Genomic DNA, 20,191 nt, shown 5'->3' on the forward strand with positions numbered 1-20,191 from the left:
GCAGCGCGTCCGCCCCGTCGGGGAGCTGCGCCCGCGGCGCCGGGTCCCGCTGCTTCCCTCTGCCTTCCTCTTCCTCTTCCTTCCTCTTCCTCTCGTTCTTCCTGCCCTTTTTCCCCTCTTTCTCCCCCTCTTTCCCTTTCTTTTTCGCTTTCTCTTTTCTCTCTTTCTTTTTCTTTCTTTCTCCGTCTTTCTCTTTCTCTCTCTTTCTCCTTCTCCCTCTTTCTCCCTCTCTTTTTCCCTCTTTCCCTCTCTCTCTTTCCCTGTCTTTTTATCCTTCTTTTTTCTCCTTCTCTTTCTCTCTCTTTCTCTTTTTCCCTCTTTCTCCCTTTCTTTTCCCTCTTTCCCTCTCTCTTTCCTTTTCTTTTTCTCCTTCTTTTTTCTTTCTCTTTTTCTCTTTCTCCCTTTTTCCCTCTTTCCCTTTTCCCCCTTCTTTTTCTCTTTCTCTCTCTTTCTCCCTTTTTCCCTCTTTCTCTCTCTCTTTCCCTTTTTCTTTCTCTTTTCTCCCTTTTTCTTTCTTTCTCTTTCTCTTTCTTTCTCTTTCTCTCTTTTTCTTTCTCCTTCTCTCTCTTTTTCTTTCTCCTCTTTCTCCCTCCTTCCCTCCTTCCCTCTTTCCCTTCCTTTTTCTCTTTCTCTTTCTCTTTCCTCACTTTTTCTTTTTCTCTCTTCCTCTCTTTCTCTCCCCTCCCCAGACTTTTGGTTCCCCCCCCCCAATTTCTCCCCCCCCCCCACCTCCTCCAGGCCGGCTGCCCCTGGGCATCACCTCCGTCCCCGCGCCGGGGGAGAGGGGGAATGCGGGAACGGAGGGCAGCAACCTCTGCCCACCTCCCTTCCCCCCCCCTCGCCTAGAAAACACCTCCGCGCGAGCAAGTGCCCAGTTTGGGGCCGTTTCCCCCAATTCCTGCTCATTTAACGCCCCGTCGCTCTCGGCGCCCGCTGTCATCTGACGGCGAGGAACATGGAGCCGCGTGAGCCTGCAACCGGCATCTGCGAAGGGGAGGCTACGGAAAAGTCGGGAAAGCCCATTTTTCCACGACGGTCCGTAAGTCTCGCTGATGCCGTCCCCTCTCCTCTCCCCTGCCACCCTCCTTTGCATGAGGAAAACTTTTCCGGCTCAGTTTGGGGCTGCAAAAGCATCTGGCGAGGCAAAAAAAAAAAAGGGCTTTTTTTATCCCTTTTCCCCCCGTTTTTTTTTTCCCCAGGAAAATGCACCGCCGCGAGCCGGCTCCCGCGCATGGGAAACCTCGGCGCAAAAGCCACCGAGCCCACGTGAGTCGCCCCCACCCCGTCACGTGCGTTTTTAGGGGCTCGGCCGTCACTCGTGGCTCTAATAAAATATTTCCTGCAGGCTCCGGCACGCTGGAGCACTTTGCCAACTCGCATCGGTTTTGTTGCATTCATTTTTCCCCCAAAATCCCCTTTTTTCCCCCTCCTGCCACCCAATCCCAAATCTGAACGTTTCAACCTCAACTCGCGTTTCCAAACGTTCCGGGGGAAGAAGCGTCGAATTGCTCAAAACTCGAGACGAAACGATCCGGGCTGCTCCCCGCTTCTTGCAATTCTTAATAAACGGAGAAAAAGGTTAAAAACACATAGAAACATATAAAAACCCACCGCGGGGCCCCGAGCAGCCACCGCGCCGTGCCCGGAGGATGCTCGTCCTTGCCGGGGGAGCAGGATGGAGGCAGGTGGTCCCCGGCCTGGCTCCGGCTGCACCCGCGCCGTGCAAAAAAAGCTCTTTTCATTTAAAAAAGGGGGAAAAAACAGCCACAAATTGCAGATTCCCAAGCCACCGGGAGTGAAAAATCCCTGTTTGGCTTTTTGCAGCCGCGACGCCTCGAAGCCGGTCGCCTCCTGCGCCCAAAGCGTCGAGCGAGCGACCGCAGCGTCCCGTTCCCTCCTCCATCCCGGTGCTCCCGCATCCGCTCCCTTCGCATCAACTCCGGTCGCTTGGCGCCAGGCTCTTTAGGAGAAGGGTTCGGCCACGATAATCAATAGATAAATAGCCATAATATAGATATATAGATAACGCCCGCGGCAATTTTAGCGGGAAAATCTCCGTTTTCCGCTCGCCCCCACTTCCAGCAATTTTTTAAGCGGGGTCCGAAACGTCGCCTTGATGCCGCTCGATGGCTTTCAGGTGCAAAACTTGCGCCGAGGGATTCCCAGTTTGGGGCTGCAGTTCCTAAAATAAATGAATTACTCTTCCCCTTTCTCCCCCTAGAATAAAATCTGTGGGAAACGGGTATTTTTCCACCTGGAAAAATTCGCTTTACAATATAAACCCCCTGCTCAGGGCGTGTTGGAAGATAGTGGTGTTTCTGCGCCACGAGGGCGGCCAAACTCCGGAGCGGGACCCAGGGACGCTGCGGCATCTCCGTCCTCGGAGACGGATGCCGGCAGCAAACAGGGGCAGCCGCTCTCCGGCGAAGCGGCGCCCCGAGAAACTCCCCAAAACCAGGGATTATCTGCCAAAAATGGATGGAAACGCGCTTGGCAGGGACTTTTGCAGAAAGGAAAAAGGCAAAGAGGGTTTTTTCCCCAGCAGGATATTTCTGGGTTTTGCACTAAGTTGCCCCAAAGTGTTTGCCCCCCCCCATAAAGGATGGTTTTTCCCAACATTGTGGGAAATTTGGGGTGGAAATCTCCCCCCCCCCCGCCCGGGACCACCAGTCTCTCCGTCCCTCCCCGGGGGGGAGGCATCGCGGGGGCCACTGCTGGATTTCGGGACAACTTCATTAGTCCTAAACCATCCTCGACAAATGGGTCTCCTGGCGGGTGTATCTCCCCCCCGAACAGCTTTCAGCCGCCTGTTCCTCCGGCTGAAACGGTTCTTCCGGGGATGAAGTTGCGCCTAACGTCTGCCTTAATTTTTCCCCGCTGCAGCATCAGTCCCTGCTCCCTCTTTCCCTGCCCATTCGCTAATGAGCCTAACGAGTTGCCGGCCCCGTTGCAGCAACCACTGCCGTATCGGCAGCCGGCGATTGCCGCTCCGTTCCCGGTGCTTTTTCCGGTGAGAAGCCGGGTTTTAACGAGTTTTCAGCCGGCATTATCCGGAGAGCGCCAGCGTTCGGGGCCTCTGCGTCCCTCCGGACCGGCGTGGGAACCGGCCGCAGGTTTTTCCCACGGGTCGCCTTTGCACGCTCGGACGTCCTTGGGAGCTGAGCATCCTTTCGGATACCAAAGTGTGTCACCGGCAGAAATAAAAAGCCGGATCCTGGAGAGAAAAGGCGAAAGGTCCTTGCAGCGCCGGGGACTTGGCTGCGTGCGAGTGGCTCGGGCTGCTCCCGAGCACGAAATGCCCTTTCCAAAATTGCCTCTTTTCCCCAAATTTCGAGCGTTTGACTTAGCGGATCCTTGCAGGCGCAACCCGTCTGCCGGAGGCCGGCTGGGCGCCACCAGCGGTGGCCTCACACCCGTTTTATGCGTCCGCACATCTGTCCGAGCCATGCCGGACACACGGGGGTGGGTTTAAAACCCCTAGATGGGAGAGGGGGGAAAAAAATCCCTGCTCCATGCTGGATCGGCACGGAGCTAAACCGCGATTTCAGAGCGAAAGCAGCAGCCGCTTTCCCTGGTGGCTTTTCCCGCTCGACGGGAAGACATCCAGCCCGGGAGATGGAGCCGGCTCGGCGTTTTTCCCGGGATTGGACCTTTCCTTTTCTTTTTTTTTCACAACAAGGCATCACCCGGTCAAATTAACGGGGGAACCCCCTGCACGCGCCTTCCCGGTGCTCCCTCGAATGCCTCTTCCCTTTATTTCCCGTGCAGCTTTTTGCAACGTCTCCGGCGGAACAAGCCCGGACACCGACCCCTGGGGTTGAACACGGGCCGGCTTCCAACTCCACCGAAGAATTATTATATTTTTCCCTCCTCCCTTGTCGTCTTCATTTATTTCTCGGAGCGGTGCAAGCGGCAGGAATGCGGCGGTGCCGCACGCCGCCCTCGGCCCCTCGCTCCGAGGAGCATCCGGGCAAAGCGCGGTAAACTCGGATTCACCCTTCCCACCGGAGCGGCCAAAGATGCGGCCTGCCCCCATCTCCCGCGGCCAAATACCGTCCACGGGGTCGTGGGGCGGGGGGAAAACCGCCATAAATTCCCAGTATTTATACAAGGAGCCGGAGCACGGGGCCGGCCCCGGGAATGCGTTTCGCAGCGGGCGAGAATATCCCCTTTGTGCTCCCGCGGCTGCCCGGCGCGGTCCGCGCTCCCTCCGGGGCCATCCGTCAGCTCGGGCTTTCTCTCGCTTGCTTATTTATTTGTTTGCCGTCGGAAAGGGGCGACCGGCGGGGCTGGAAATCGTCTGCATCCGTCCGCTGCTGGAGGGGGGGTTTTGGCATCCCTCCCCTTCCCTCTTCCCTTTGCCGCGAGAACTGCGCCGGCTCGCGGGGTTTTGCGGCTCTCGTAGCATCCGCGGGAGGTTTCAGGGTTGTTTCTGGTCCTTTTTGCTCTGTTATTCTCTTTTTTCTCCCCATTCCCAAGCCCCAGGTCCTGGAGTTGGGAATAGGCACAAATCAAAGCTTTCCTCTCCGTGTCGGTGCTGGGAAGTGCCAGGCTCGGGGCAGCAGCGAGCCTTGGCACTTAAAACCGAATGAAACCCCTGGGCAGGTGCGCGGAAAAAATGGGAAAACCCAATGGGAAGGGAAAATCCGGCCTGCTGTTACCGTCAGAGCCAGGGTTACATTAAGCCCAGGCTGAAATTATTCCTCGCTTGGTGCTCGCGGGATGGTGGTGGGAGCCAGACATGCAGCATCTGGTCACGTTGCTCTGTCCGGTCTCCATCCGATCTCAAATTCTGGCTCAAGGAAGCACTGCTGGTGTTGGTTCGGATGCTGCCAGGAGCCTCAAGGATGGGAAAACACAGGGAATCTTCCACCAGCACCACTGGGAATGACGGGGAAAGGCACAGTGCTGCAGCAGTCGCTGCTTCTTAAAAGTTGAGGGACCCCATCCTGGAGCTCACGGGAAAAACCACGGAGCGCCGGGGCAATATTTGGGGAAGGAGCCGGTACCACTCCGAAGGGATGCCGGCAAGCCGGTACCCACGATGCATCGTATTTTTGAGGTGTATTTTGGGCACCGCCGGCACCTCCGGGCAGACGTCGGCCCCCCGACTGGGGGCATTTTGCAGCGGTTGGGACCGCTGTCATAACCCTCGCTCCTGGCGGTGGGAAAAGCTCCGGTGCAGGCAAAGCGCCGGCGGCGGCAGGCGGCGGCTCGGCGTATTTATGGCCGCGAGCGGTCCATTTATCTGCAAAAGCCTTATAAAGAATTCCCGGCAATCGCCTACAAGCAGCGCGGCTTGTTAACGGGCGCGAGCCGCGACCTCTGGATTTATGTCCCGCTCCCCGTCGGGATGAGCGAGTCTCTGCCAAGCCAGGGCCCCGGCGGAGAAGCGGGGCCAGACGTCGGCCGGCGGTAGGAGCTGGAAATCACTGCCGGGGGCAAGCCTGTCCGCTCGGGTCTGCTCCTGGCTGGAGCGGGGCAGCTCCGCTCTTCGGGGCAGGAGGAGATTTATACCTGCGTTAGCAGCATGAATTTTTTCCCACCGGTCAGCTGAGGCGGTGATGGAAAGACGGGGACGGACGGATGGATGCGCCGAGCCGGCATCCATCCTTTCTCCAGCAATGGTCATTTAGCTCAAGGAAGAGGAAGAACAAGGGCAAGTTAAATCCTGGTGCAATCACCCCCTGAACCCACGCACAGCACCCACCGGGGAGGAGCCCCACGGATGGAGAGCTTGGAGGTCGGCCCGTGCTCATGGACTACCTGGTTGCCCTGCCCCATAAGCACCCCGGGGTGACGCACACGCGGGTGTATCCCGAGGATGAGTACATGGGATGCTTGGCTACTTTGCTGACTGAGGATGGAGGCGACGAGGACATCTGAACATAAGTTTTATCACACGGATCATTGCTTAGGGCCGGCATCTGCCGGGAGACGGAAAGCAAATTGCAAAGCAGCAGCGGAAAAAAAAAATATATATACTGCAGTCTTATCATCCGTCCATTTACGGGAGCAGACAGACTCCTGTCATATTAATATCAGCCAGCCCGGGAAGAAGAAAGGGAACATCTTTATCTTTTCCATTAGGTGCTACCTTGTCCTCTCTCTCTTTTATGGCTCACGACCGGTTTGCTCCTCGCCACAGTCTCCCCTTTTGTTCAGAGCCCGCGTGCCGCCGTGGCTGCGCGGCGGGAAAAGCCAGCGAAGCATCTCGAAATATAATTAGAAATCTAAATATGACACCGCCGTTCCACTTGGAGACCCGGCGCCATAAAACACCCGGGCCGTGATTTGTAAAAGCTGTAGCGAGCCGCGTCGTGTCGGCCGGAGCAGTATATACGCCCAAACAGCCCGACGGATGAAGTTCATGATTGCTTAAAGATTACCCATGAGTTTTCAATTACCTCCTATTAATGTATTTACTCCGGGTATCTTTCATCAAGCTAAAAGTTGTTTTATTTTTTGTACGGAGATGGCTCGAGTTTCCTAAATGGCACATATTTCAATATTAAAGCCGTTTACTATCATCGCGGGCATGAGCAATGCCTCCGAGGAGAGGCGGCTGCGCCTGAAGCCGGGTGCGCCTCCATCCCAGGCACTCTGTCTCCCGGCGTTTAATTAAGTGGGTGTTTCGCCTCGCCCGGAGTCGTACATTACGGATGGCCGTTGCGGATGCCAGCGAGGGAAGGACTTTCCGGAGGGAGATGGACTCCAAATCAAGTCGAGCTGAAGAGCCTCTGCTTTCCTGCTTTCGCTCGGAACTGGGGGATAGGAAGCAGAGCATGCAAGAAAGGCTCCTTCCGGGTGTTATCTCCTCCCAGCTGGTTGCAATCAGGGATTTTCCTGCCTCAGTTTCCCTCGGGAACCGGATCCAAGCCCATGTCATCAGAAAGTCAGCATCGTTCGGGAGCTAGCCCTGCTTTAGCACAGTTTGCCAGTCAGGTGCTGACTTTGCTCCGCTTTGTCCCAAAATAAGCCAAATTCCCCCCAACGGGGGAGCCCGCGTGCCCCCATGGCTCGGGGCCCTGCAGGGAGGTCTCATGGGGCAGCGGCTGCTTTTTGGGGCCCGCAGGGAGGATGAGGGGAGAAGGTTGGGGATGGGGGAGAAGGTCCTTGGAGGCCTCCAGAGATGCCTCCTCACCTGCCACAGCTGAGGACCCTCTTCCGCGCCATCAGACCTGGTCCTGGGGCCACTTTCCAGCTGTCACATCTGCACCGTGCAATTCATGCGTGAGATATGTCCCCCCCGCCTCATACTTTTAAGCTGAAACACGGTGGCTGCATTAACATCTGCGTGGGCTGGGACAGAGGGGCCAAGGACCACGGGCGGTTGGCAGCAACGCGTGGAGCCGCCAGGGAAATGATTTGTTGAAAAGCCCAAACAGTTCTGGTGCGAATTCATTTGGAAAGAATCTGGACAGAGGGACTAGCTGGGCCGAGGCTGGCGGTGGTTTCCATTTCTGGGTGATTTTTCATTGCACTGTTGGATGATTTTTCTTTTTTTTTAGTCCATTATCAAATATAAAATATGAGAAACAAGTTCATGTCCGAACAGAACGAGTTCGTTTATCTGCTCGAAACCCCGCAGCTGGGAGGCTGTTCTCTTTGTTGGCGTCCCATCGGGCTCGTTTTCCAGATCTGTGTTCACGAACTCGTGACTCACTTTTCTGGGGTTTGCTCCACTTTTTTTTTTAAGCCGGCCAAAAGAATGGCACTGTCCCGGTTCTCCAGGGCCATGTCCCCAAGATGTGGCAATCGTCCCGCCCAAGGTCACCTTTGGAATGGGCTCGTTTTGGGGCTCAGCAGGGCAGAGGAAGCTGCCGAGCACATCTCCTGACCCAGCTGGAGGAGAATTGACCTTCTTTGGGTGCAGCATGAAACAAAAGAGAAGTTTTCTTTGGGGAAATAACGTGTTTCTTCCCTTTCTCGCTTGGCCACACAACTGCTGAGTCCTGCTGTGCTTCTGCCACCCTCCTCCGTTGGCCAAGTCTTTGTGGAGGTCTCCAGATTGATGCCTTGGTGCAGGTGTCTGGAGATGCACACATAGGTGTCAGGCTCCTCTTGGACCCAACGGAGACCTGGCTGACACCATAGACTCCATGGGTGCCCAGAAGGTCCCAGCACCATCAGAGATGTCCCACGGCTTCAAACATCTGCACAAAGCTGGCAGATGTGAGCAACCAACGGGGAGCCCATCCTGGAGGCCAGGCAGGTACCAGGGGCATCTCAGATGGTGCTGGGCACCCTGTGCGACACCAGCATGGACCCCAGCACTGGTGGGAATATCTCTGTCCGGGGCCGTTTTACTCAGGAGATGAATTTCCGCCCCACGTGGTTTTGGGTCAGGCCACCACAGTGTGGTCACGGCTGCTAGGTGGAAGGGTCTGGGTGACACTTTGGAGGAGATGCAGCTGCAGGGGGGTTGCACCCTTGCATCTCCTATCAAATTAAATCCTCCGTCATCCCAAATCAGCCCTGACGAGCCTCGCCGTGCCAGCGAAAGGTGTCCCCAGGGAGAGGAGCACCAAATCCCACCCGGCCAGCTGCTTCCTTGCTCCGATCTCCAGGACAGCGGGGAATCTGCAGGGAGGGAGTGCAAAGCTTCATCCCAGAGGAGGAAGAGGATGGGAAAAGGGCTAATACATCCCCTGCGGATCCCCCCACGCAAGTCGGGACCCCATCTGGTGCAGGACCCCCACCCTGGCCCTCATGGGTGCCCACTGCTCCCGGCCGTCAGAGCCCTGAGCAACCTCCAGCACCAACTTTCGTTCCTCTCTGTTGTTCCTGGAGGGGGAAAAAAAACACGTAATTAAGATCCCCTAAAAAGGAGGGGAGGAAACAAAAAGATTTTTCCTGAAATTACTATAAAAGCGAGATTTTTCTCTTATTTCTAAACATTGTAGCAACCTTCCTTCCTTCTCTTTCTTTTTTCTTTCTTTCTGTCCCTCTTGCTTGTTTGCTTTTTTCTTTCTTTCTTTTCCTTTCTTCTTTCCTTTTCCTTCCTTTCCTTCTTCCTTTCTTTTCCTTCCTTCCTTTTTCTTTCTTCCTTTCTTTTTCTCTCCTTCTTTCTTTCTCTCCTTTTCTTTCTTCCTTCCTTCTTTTCTTTCTTCCTTCCTTTCTTTCTCCCTCTCTGTTTTTCTTTCTTTTTTCTCTTTCTCTCTGTCTCTCTTTTTCCCTATTTCTCTGTCTCCCTGTCTGTCTTTTTCCATCTTTCTCCCTTTCTTCCTCTCCTTCTCTCCCTCTTTCTTTCTTCGAGGCCTCAGAAAACAATCTCGCCGTGCTCTTTTCTCCAGTGCCCTCAGCTGTTCTTCATTACAACCCCCAAAGCTCAGCCATGACTCAGTTCCTCGGCGGGAACGTCCCATTTCTAGCAGCCATGGGTCGTGGGACCCGGGGACCTTCAACCCATCTGGGGCTGGGATTGAAGTGTGGGTTCTCCGGGCCGGGAGCCAGCCCTGTGATGTGGGAGGACCCGACATGTCGGCGACGGGTTGCGAATGTTGCACTGGCCCCTTTTCCTTCTTTTCTTGCCTTTTTTCTTTTTTCCAAGGGCAGCTGTTGGCCGGGGCTCAGAGGCTTGGCACGCCTCAAGGATCTCCTCCGGAGCCAGCGTAGCGTGCTGAGGAGTGCGAGGTGGCAGCCCACCGTGGCCAGACCAGGGGTTGCCCGTGGGGAGCCATCCCATCGGGGGGGTTCACAAGGAGCTGCCGGTCCTTGGACATCATTTTCCAAGGTTGCCTGGATGCGGGAGGTGCCAAATTGTTCCCTGGCTTCCTCCCAGCTGAGCTCCCCGCCGGGCCAGCTCCCCGGCTCCAAGGCCTTATTAAGGCATCTGAAGCCGTGACTAAGCCTCCAAAGCTCCCTGGTGAGTTCAGCATCTCGGCATCTCCCTAAAAAACAGCAAGATCAGCAAACTCCCAGCCCAACCTCTCGGTAACAACGAGCCTGCCCTGGCCTGACATCCCAAAACGGAGAAACCGGGGAGGGGGAATTGCTATTTCCATGTTGGTGGTTGTGGTGCCTTCATGTCCTGGCACCCACCTTGCAAAACCAGAGGGGGAAAATGCTCATGAGCGGAAATACAGGATCCTCCATATCTGAGAGTCAGGTTGGAGCCAGTGTGTAGCCTCTGGAGAGACCGGCAGCTCTGGGGGCTGAGCTGTCCCCTTGGAGAAACGTACGTGTGCAACAGATGAACCCTCCTTGTAGGCACCCATGTCTCTTCTCAAGGTGCCCAACTTGGCCAGGGACGCCCCTATCTTGGTCCCCAAATTGTTCCCTCAATGTCCCACCTTCAGACAGCAGCATCCAGCCCCAGCCCTGTCCCAACCGACACCTCACCCAGACCATGGTGAAACCCCCATTCATCATCTCCAGTTCATGATTTCTTCTGGGCTTGACCTGCTCCCCAAATAACTGGGGCTCTCCCAAAATAGGGGCTTTAAAGGGTCAGCGTCACCTGCGGGCTGGATTTCAGGTGCCTTCAATGCCTAAAATGGGTTTAGGACTTCTAAAAGACTTGAAGATGAAAACTTTTCCCTGTGTCCCATCAGATTTGCACGTGTCCCTGCATACGCAGGAATCCCTGATTATTTTCTGTGCTGGATAGAGGTGTTGCTGGATCCAAGTGACACTGTACGGACTCGTCCTTTGGCCTTGCTGGTGAAGGGGCCGGAGCTGAGAAGTCATGGAGATAAAGCGAGTTTCTTACCCATCCCTCTTCCTTATCGAGAGCAAAGCAATCCCTGTTGCTCTCCGAGAAAGTCTTTCCTCATTAGCAGGTAGCGAGTCGCAAGAAGCTGCTGTTCCCTGCCCTTTTCATGGCAGTGCTATGGCTAGCAAGGAAAATCCATTAATGCCTTCCAGCAAATGACTTTGGGCCCATAAAGGATCCGTCAAACTTTCGCACTCCTCAACTTTCCTTCAGGTTTCATATCCATCAAGAAGATGGAGCAAGAAGGGACTCGAAAGCACATCAGAGGCAGCTGTTTGGAGCCAAATTCAATAAGTGCCGCTCAAACAGCCTCGAAGGATGTAAAATATTGTTTGTTCAGAGAAGTTTTGGAAATCAGGTGGTTGTGTCCACCCCCGTGGACAAAGGACTTTCTGCCACCTCCCAGCCCTGACAGACAAGCAACTGGAGGATGTCAAAGCCTCCGAGATGTTTGGGGGATGCTGGTTATCTTGTGGGTGGTTTTCAGGGCTCAGGGAGGGATAAGGGCTGGATGGGGCAAGGACAGAGTGGGAAGGAGGTGGCTGGGGACACCAGGGCTGCTTCCACCTTGTCGCTGATTCAGGAAGGGGATGACGGCAGCATCCTGACCTCAGCATCCCTAACGGAGGCGGCTCCACCTGACCATCGTGGTCCCAAAGCCGCCGGTGACACCCCTGGGCTCAATTCCAGGCATCGAACTGGGATGGTGCTCAGCTCAGCCGGGAGGCACAGTGCTGGACGAGAGCGGCTCACGCGGCGAGGCGAGGGGCCAGCTCCTGCCACCGCTTCCGGTGGGAGCGCCGACAGCTTGTTTAGACTTGGTGCGGCCGAATGAGGTGCGATTTCTGCCCGTCGTCTCTCGCCAGCTGTGGGGCCGGACAGGATGGTGGTGGGAGCGGACCCGCAGCCGCCAGGCAGCCAGGGGGCTCCAGGTCCCGTTTCTTCCATATCCCAGTTCATCCTCCACCTTCCCGAGCCAACTTTGTTCTCTAAAGTCAGGAGCTCCTCTCCCCCCTGCTTGCTGCAGAGCTTCTTCCCATAGGATCAAGTCCTATAGGATCCATTCCTATATAATCTATTCCTATTTAATCATTCCTATAGGATCCATTCCTATACAATCCATTCCTATATAATCATTCCTATAGGATCCATTCCTATGGGACCTATTCCTGTACAAACTCTTCCTATACGATCTCTTCCTGTAGAATCCATTCCTATATGATCTATTTCTATACAATCTAGTCCTACATGATCTGTTCCTATAGGATCTGTTCCTATGGGATCTATTCCTATATGATCCATTCCTGTAGGATCAATTCCTATACAATCTGTTCCTATAGGGTCCGTTCCTATGGGATCTATTCCTATATGATCTGTTCCTGTAAGATCCATTCCTATGGGTTCTCTTCCCATACTATCTGTTCCTACAGGATCCATTCCTATAGGATCTGTTCCTATAGGATCCATGCCTATAGGATCTGTTCTCCTTTCTCACGGTTGTCCTCAGGGCTCTTTTATTCCCGCTCAAGCCAGCGCACCAGCCGATGGGGATCAGGCTGGGTTTATGGAGGTGGCACCGATCGGGGTCGGGTTTTCCAGCCCCCCTACAGCTGGGACAGACCCCAGGACCCAGGGATTGCTGCCAAAGGGATTTTGCAGCCTAATTCTTGGGGAAGAAGCCAGGATTTCAGCTCATTTGGCCCAAGAGATTGCCAAATCCAAGCGACGGCCAAAATGTCACGCTCTTACCCCCCAGTTTTCCCCCTCTGTTAATAGCAAGAAGATGCTACTTCAGGAGCACGGCCAGGTTTGCAAGCAGAAAGCTCTGTAAAGATCCAAATGTTATTGCTGTTGTTGTTATTATTTTTATTTAAGGGCCATGGACACCACGGGGGAATAGTGCTGTCCTCGTGCCATAATATTTAAAAAATGCATTGGTGTTTACTGTGTAATCATGTTGACTCTTCAGCTGAGAGGAACTTTCGTTTCTAAATGATAACCTTTCTTTTTATGGCAACAATTATGCTAACGATAACATTATTAAACTGCATGGGAATGACCCCTAAATCAAATCAGAAAGTTGCCCCTTCAAGAAAATCGCAGTCCATCGGATAATCCAGCACTCGAAAACACACTCTGGCTAAATTGATCAGTCGAAGGAGTCATACGTCCCCCACCCCAGATGACTGTGAATTTGGTGGATATATATTTTTTAAGAAGATTATTTATGGTTTATTTTAGACACCAGATCATTTGGCGCTTGTTTCATCAATTTGTCACTGTTTTTATTGTCACCAATTGCCCATAACTGGAGTGCATTTAAAATGTCATTGATCTTGATATTATGGTGTCATAATATGACAGTAATAGTTGTATCTTGTACAGAAAGCCCACTTCCTAAGATTGATGGCTTTCACCATACCAATTATATTCTGTCCATCTAAGTGATAAAGAGAGCGTTGGAGGCATTCAATAGATAAATTAGATATCTTTTCAATTATTCCCTTTATTTTATAGGGTCACGTGCCTGATTAACAACTTTTTACTTCTGTTATTAGCCAGCAAATTTTCGACATTCGCTCCGCATGTTTTAATTTTACAGATATAATGAAAGATGTGGAAGGCTCTGTGCCGGGCTCTGTAATTGTCTCCAATCTTTCTTGCTCTCCCTGGAAGCACATGCGTGTTTCACTCCTTTTCTTCAAGATTAAGGCGAGTGGGGGAAAAAATAACCTTCCCCTGGAATCTGGCCTGAACTGTGATCTCAGCCCGATCCAGCTGGAGCATTTTCCATCGAGGCTTTGCTCAGTGTTATCTTAGCGAATTAGAGGGAAAGTTCTGGTATGTGAAACGTCCCGTGTCAGGGAGCGAACAGGTCTCCGGGGAGCTGAATGCGAGGCCGTCCAACTCGTGGCAGGAGTTGAGAGCTCGGCCGAGGGGCGGCAGCTGGCTCCGCGGACTCCTGCTCCGCTCCAGGGCGAAGTCAAAGGGGCCAAGCCGGTCCCTTGCTGGGATCGCACCACCCTTGTCCCTGGCTGTCCCGTTTTTACAGAATCACAGAATGGTTGAGGTTGGAAGGGACCTCTGGAGACCATCTAGTCCAAGCCCCCTGCTCAAACAGGGTCACCTAGAGCAGGTTGCCCAGGACCGTGTCCAGACGGCTTTTGAATATCTCCAAGCATAAAGACTCCACAACCTCTCTGGGCAACCTGTTCCAGTGCTTTAGGGAGAACGGAGTAGCTTCCAGGGGGATTTGCTCACCTCTTTGCCCTCTGGACAAGAGGACTTCAAGCCTTATGCCGAGAGATCACTGTGTCCAGGGAGCAAGTCAACCCATTTTTCTCCTGAGCCCACCCGAGGATGGGCCAAAGCACCCCAAGATGCTCCTCCACCCCCGCCCCCCGCAGCCAAGCAAGCCCTGAGGACCGGTTTAGGCCAAGACCTGGCTCCTCAGTGGTCCCGGTGGGGTGAGATGACTCTCACCTGCCTTTAGAGCTTTGTTATTCTCAACAAGATCGGGATTCCCAAGCATGATGCACTGGGTCTGCCTTAGCCACTGTTCTCCGGTGGAAGGAATCGAGCTCTGGATGTGCTAACCCTCTCCATTAACTTTTGGGAAACCTTGAGAAGCTGGTTAGGTGGGACCCCGTCTTCTGGACAACCAAAATGACTCAAGACAACAACCAGACTGATGGCAAAGGGACAATGACATCTGACCCTGCTCCAACACTGCCCTGACTGCGTCCCTTCTACCAGCCAAGAGCAAGGTGGGACAGCAGGATCTGCAGTTTATAACACACGGAGTCCCTGGAAAGAGCTTTTTTCCTTTTTCTGAACCTCCTGCGCCGGATACGCCGGACTAGCCAGGAGGTGATCCGATCCAACCTGGTGACATCTGCATTCCCACCGAAGACAACACCAATCTGTGCGTGCGTTTGGAAATATTGTGCCGGTGTGCAGCAAGCGGGTCTGCCGTTGCCACAGAGATGCAGTTCCTCTTCTGGATCTGAGAAACACACAAAGAACAATTCAGGTGGAGTTACCGTAAGGAGATTTATTGCATACGAGGGAAGCACGTGGGATTGGAAGCCAAAGCATGAATCAAAGAGGGACAGCCTGGATGTATTTACATTTGCACTGCGCACGCATGAATATTGCAAGGAGAATAAAAAGTCACCGAAAGCTGGTTTGCTAAGCAGAGCTTCAGTGTGTTTGCGTCAGCAGGTTTGGGTGGGCTTTGTGAATTACTGGGGGGGCCAGCTGTTAATTTTATGAGTTAAAAGGAAATCAAAGGGATAATTGTGAGGGTAAAGTTCGTATTTCTGCTGCAGGCTTTCTCCCGTCTGGGCCAGGGGACACATTTGAGAGCAAGGTGTTTAGATACAGTAGTCACTGGCGATGGTGAGTCCATCACAGCTCTTGTGTCCTCGCAGCAGCTGGTTGCGCGTGTTGTCAGGGAATTTTTTCTCCAGTCCCACCTTAGTATCCCAGTTCTCAGCACCTGCAAAACCCAACCACAGGAGCAGGATCTGACACTGCTGCAGGCTCTGCAATGCTGACTCCATTGCCTGGCTTTGCTCCTCACTGTCCGACTCTTCTCCAAGGTGAGCGTGGTCCTTCTCCGCGGTCCGTGGTGACACCTAGCAGTGGCCTGTCCCACCAGCCTGTCCCCCGTCAATAACTCTCCACCGTCTCACCAGCCTAGGGGGGGACTGTGGGGGCTGAGTGTCTTGGGAGGGAGATGGGGAGACATGGTTTGGGGGTCAGGGTGTTCAGCTCTAAAGAGGGACCATGGGAGAAGGAAAAGGGACTAAGGATTTAACCACATGCCTTGGGCACCCCAGCCCAGATAGCACCCATCCCAGTCAGGGCGAATGGGGGGGATGGACATTATGACCCATGTCGTTGCGTCTCAGAAGATTTTGGGCCTGTTCTGCCAACGAGTGGCTTGTTTCTGCATGGAAATGGCCAAATCACAGCCATGACCTAGAGTGGACATTTTTGTTCTCCATCGGGGCTTTCCGGAAAGACTCATCCCCCACTTGTGGTGAATGAATTTTTAATGGAGAGAAATAGGCTGCCCTGTTTTAAGTGAAATGTTTCCACAGAAGCTGATGATTTAAATAACTTTAAGTCCATTAAATAAAGGGGGAACGTGGATCTTAAAGTCTCATTCATTTTGAGAAGCTTCTGGCCCAGGATAAACATGACGTTAAGTAGCCATCTGAGCATTGCTAAAACATACATTTGCCTTTGTAATAAAATGTTTTTAAGAGATAGTAATGGTTACCTTGAGAGTGGTTCATATTAGAACCATTTAAAATCCCTCTGCTGAGATACTTCAATATCTGTCCATCAACTAATGGAAATAAGACATTTAGAAGAAGTGAAGACAGCAGTAATATTTTGACCTTATTTGGAGGATACCTTGGGTTGTGCAAGGAGCTATGCCAGCTCCAGCCCTAATTCCAAATCCCAGACATTCCTCTGTCTCTTTTGGTCTTGGATGGATGGAGATCAGAGTCATGTGCGTCATATGAAAGAGCACCAAGGTGATCAGAAATATTTGACTGGCCTCTGAGTCCAGCGAGGGCCTTGCATCTCCACCACTGACAACAAAAAGAGAGAGGTTAGACTGGTGATCATTGGGTTTCCATGAAACAGACCTAAAGATGGTCCATCAAAGCTAGAGGAGACGTTGAGGTGGCTCTTAGATTAGATTAATTTTAAAATGTTGATAACTCATCCTAAGTTCAGTATTTTGGGCTTCTTGACAAGTTATCAGGAACCCTGCAATAGCAGCACCAGATCCTGCCTAGACACAGGGGAGGGAGGACAGGCGTCTCAATTTTCCCTGAAAAGATGAAGTTTCTCCTCCTTGTAGCTGAAGAAAACCCATCTCTAAATCCTCAAAATCATGGAGGCAAAGACCCTCCAGGGGCACCAGGTAATTTGCCTCAGGAATTTAAAGCAAATCTTATGATTTTAATGTCTGGGCTTGATGAAGCACGGAAACATTTGCATAACTTTAAGCATGTGCTTAACACTCCACATGAGCTTAGTGCTGCTAAGCAGGAATGCAGGGAAGGACGGTTTTTCCTCCCCTAATTCTCCGATGCTGAAGGAGCGGAGCAGGGAAACGGCGTGAGCCAAGGGCTTTACAAACAGAGCTGACGCCACTGCAAGATTTATGGGAGGGGAAAGGACCTGTTTTCCTTTCCGTGATTAATAAAGAGAAGACAAGAAACCTCCACAAAACCTTTGTGGAGGCATTTCCTCTCTTGGTGCCCAATGTGATGGGGTCATTTGCAGCCAAATTCCAGGGTGATCTCAGCCCTAGATATCATCTCCTCAGGGGATTGGGGGGTCCCATCCTGCTCTTGGTATCCGGAGGGGTTCAGTTCAACTCCCCCCCCCGCTGATGGCCACGTCTCCTCCTGTGGATCAGTGTCTGTAGCTGCATGAGACACTGGTTGCTGTGGCAAAGGAGACCGGAAAATGCTTCTCCCCGTGGCTTGCTCCAAAATTTGACAACCCTGGTAAAATGTTCAGAGGATCACGGTGTAAATGAGGGTGGTGAAATGATGTGGCTTAAGAAGAACCCTGCTGAAATCGGGGCCTCACGAGACAGTCACCTAATGGAAATGGTGCGCTGAGAATGAGTAATTCTGTCTACACCAGAGACTTGTGTTTTGACAGTTACGCCATCATCTGCGGAGTGGGAGACCAAAGTGGGGTGAAACTCCCAGGTCAGGCAGGGAAAAGCCTGGCTGGTTCCCAGGGTCTCACTCTGGACACGACAGGGGAGCAGAACGGGGCCATGGAGCCATCGAGTGCATCTGGGATGAGCCCTGGGAGGGGCCTGGGGGAAGGCTGGTGCCTGTGTCTGGAAACCCATCTCTGGGGCCTTTGCATCCTCTGCTCACCCCTGCAGAGCCACAGTGACCATCACCAGCCATCCCATCAACCCCACATTTGACTCCAGCCTCTCCAGACAGCTCCCAGTTTTGATCCCGGCTGGAAAATCCACCCCAAGGGCTGTGCATCCCGTTGTGCCTTTCCCTGGCGGATTAAAAGTCCCTCAAGACAACACATTTATCAGCAGTAGGACCTTCTCCCCTCGGGGACCCATAGGGTGCATGGACAGTCTCGAGGACCATCAGGCACAGATGCACCGAGAGAGATTTTCTGGGTTACTCAGCCTGGAGCGTAGCTGCATCACTCACAGCCCTGTCCTTGCATATCATTTGGTCTCGCGTCTCGCTGCCGAGTGCGTTATGAAAGACCTCTCAGAGCGGCCACAATTCACCTGGGTGGCAGGCTGGCAGCTGAGCATATGGCTCTGACGGAGAACGGGCGATTCGCTGAGAGAGATCAGAGCGAAACCCTAACGGAGAAGAGACACTGTAATTTTTACCTTGAGGTTACCTGCCAAGCGGCTTCCCCTGTGGCATATAGATCAACTAAAGGTGTGAATTTAAAGTGGGCGAGTTAAATTATATTAAACCTGTGCATGGACCTTCTCATTCAAAATTCAGCCAGCCTTAATTCGGTTTAGCTTTGCGAATTAAACTAAACTGAATTAAACCAACTCTAATTTTGAATAAGTATCCGGAAAGGGGCCTCATGTGCTCTAACTAATCCACTTTAAAAGTTGATTTGGATTAATGTTGATGAATGTCCCCATATAGATATGTCTCAGCGCTGCTGAGCTTGCCTGCTCTGCAAAGGCACCACGCGGTGAGCTGCAGTGAGGATTTACAGCACGCCAGCTCCCCCGTACCGATCTCCCATGCAGACCCTCTCCAAGGGCACGAGTTGCCCCATCCTTCCAGGGGATGCTGAGCCTGGGATATGGCTGCTTGCTTGAAGGATGGGGTCCTCTGATTTCACCAACTAACTGACTCTAGGTTTGGCCAGGTGTTTGGTTTCCATTCAGTCGATGAAAGGAGGCGAGCAGATCTGGAGGAGGACTCGATACACGTATTTTGGACACTGATTTGAAGATTTCTCATTCCCAGTAAAAGATTCCCAGAGGACTTGCAATGAATCCCTGAATTTAGCCCTTCCTTAAGACCTGAAGGTGCTGGGCTCTCTCCATTGATCATATGGAAGAGTTTGGGCATGAAGCTCCTAAGTTGAGGTGACTCTATCAAATGACTAATGTGATGTAGATGATAAGTGTCCTCACAACAAATTAATACCATAAAATCACACCCCCTGCCCAAAATGAAATCAGGTGCAACAGGGATCCATTGCTCCCTCTCAGCCTCTGCAATGCCACAGCTGTTTGTGCAAGGCAGGAGTGAAGGAACACACAAAAATTCCCATATCGATACGGTTGTGCACGCACGTCCTACCACCTGCAAGAGACCTTGGAGGAACCAAACCCAAAGCAGCCTCACCTCTTTCCAAAAACACCCTGGCAACGTTTCTCCATCGTAGAGGATGAGTATATCCCCTTGACTTTGTCCTTTTAGAGTCTGCTGGCGTGTTAATAGCTGATCCTGTGACTGTCAGCTTCATTTCTCTTGCAGAACAGCCAATTGGCAAAGGAACAATACAGGGCAACCTGGCAGGACAGCATCAAAAAAAAAGATTCCCCGTTGGGTGGGAACGTGAAAACGGCAGAGAGCAGAGCACCGCACCACCCTGAAGCCTGAGGATGGGCTTTTCCCAGTCACAAAGGTCAGGGTGAACCATCTCCCTCGCCATCTAGACTAACCTTTTAGATGGTGGAGCCTGGAAGGATGTTTTTGCTCTCTTCTTGCTCCTTCCCTCTTCCTGTAGGCTGGCACAATCTCACATGTGGCTACGCACTGAGTGGATCAGGCGAAAAACTCATATTAAAGCTAGCTCAGCAAATCTTTGTCCCACCAGAACCCCAAGGGTTTATCGGAGCCTGTCCTGTGCCATGTCCTTATCTTCTGCACAGTCTCACACAGGTTGGCTAGCTCCAGGCAAGGAATGATGTTGAAGAGGGTTTTGCTGATTTAAATACTCAGAAAATGTTGTCTGGAACACTTATTTGAGCCCCAGAGTCAATGGAGAAAGAAGGACCACTCTAGGGGTGGGTCATCTCTCCTGTTTTACACACTCTTTTGGAGGAGGAACGAGTAAGCACCCATCTCTCTCCAGGGCCAGAAGAGGGAGACGAGGTCAGAGACTGAGTTTTTAGACTTGGGACATGGGATTAATCCAACCTGAAGGCTCTTCTCCCAGCTTCAATGGGCTGTGGATTGGGTCCCGCGCTGGGGACTTGTCTACAAGGGAACACTCAGGAAGGCAAATCTGAATTAACTAAGGGTTTGAGTTTAAAGTGCATTAAAGTGCATTTGAAGTGCATGTAAAATGCATGCAAAGTGCACTCTGGTAAGAACAAAAGTGCTCCTCAGTCGATGGAACATAATTTACTTCCAGTCCCCCGGCGTTTTGGTCAGGATCCATCTCTCTTTACCGTAGATGCCCACAGGT

The 20,191-nt window shown here is 52.5% G+C and overlaps 1 protein-coding gene and 1 long non-coding RNA gene across 2 annotated transcripts; one reads left to right on the forward strand and one right to left on the reverse strand.

Moving 5' to 3' along the window:
- Window positions 1-251: 251 nt before the first annotated feature.
- On the reverse strand, window positions 252-15,999 carry LOC136994803 (uncharacterized; the record flags this gene model as incomplete). Its single annotated transcript, XM_067313931.1, has 5 exons — window positions 15,715-15,999; window positions 15,008-15,294; window positions 14,603-14,723; window positions 8,703-8,787; window positions 252-512 (listed from the first exon to the last, which is right to left on the reverse strand). Coding segments are annotated over exons 1-5 (792 nt in total), but the record flags the coding sequence as incomplete, so codon positions are not given.
- On the forward strand, window positions 768-1,379 carry LOC136994848 (uncharacterized). The gene is made up of 2 exons (XR_010886686.1): window positions 768-1,039; window positions 1,200-1,379. It is a non-coding gene; the product is annotated as an uncharacterized lncRNA (long non-coding RNA).
- Window positions 16,000-20,191: the final 4,192 nt, after the last annotated feature.

Source organism: Apteryx mantelli, chromosome 33, assembly GCF_036417845.1.
Source record: "Apteryx mantelli isolate bAptMan1 chromosome 33, bAptMan1.hap1, whole genome shotgun sequence".
Lineage (NCBI taxonomy): Eukaryota > Metazoa > Chordata > Aves > Apterygiformes > Apterygidae > Apteryx > Apteryx mantelli.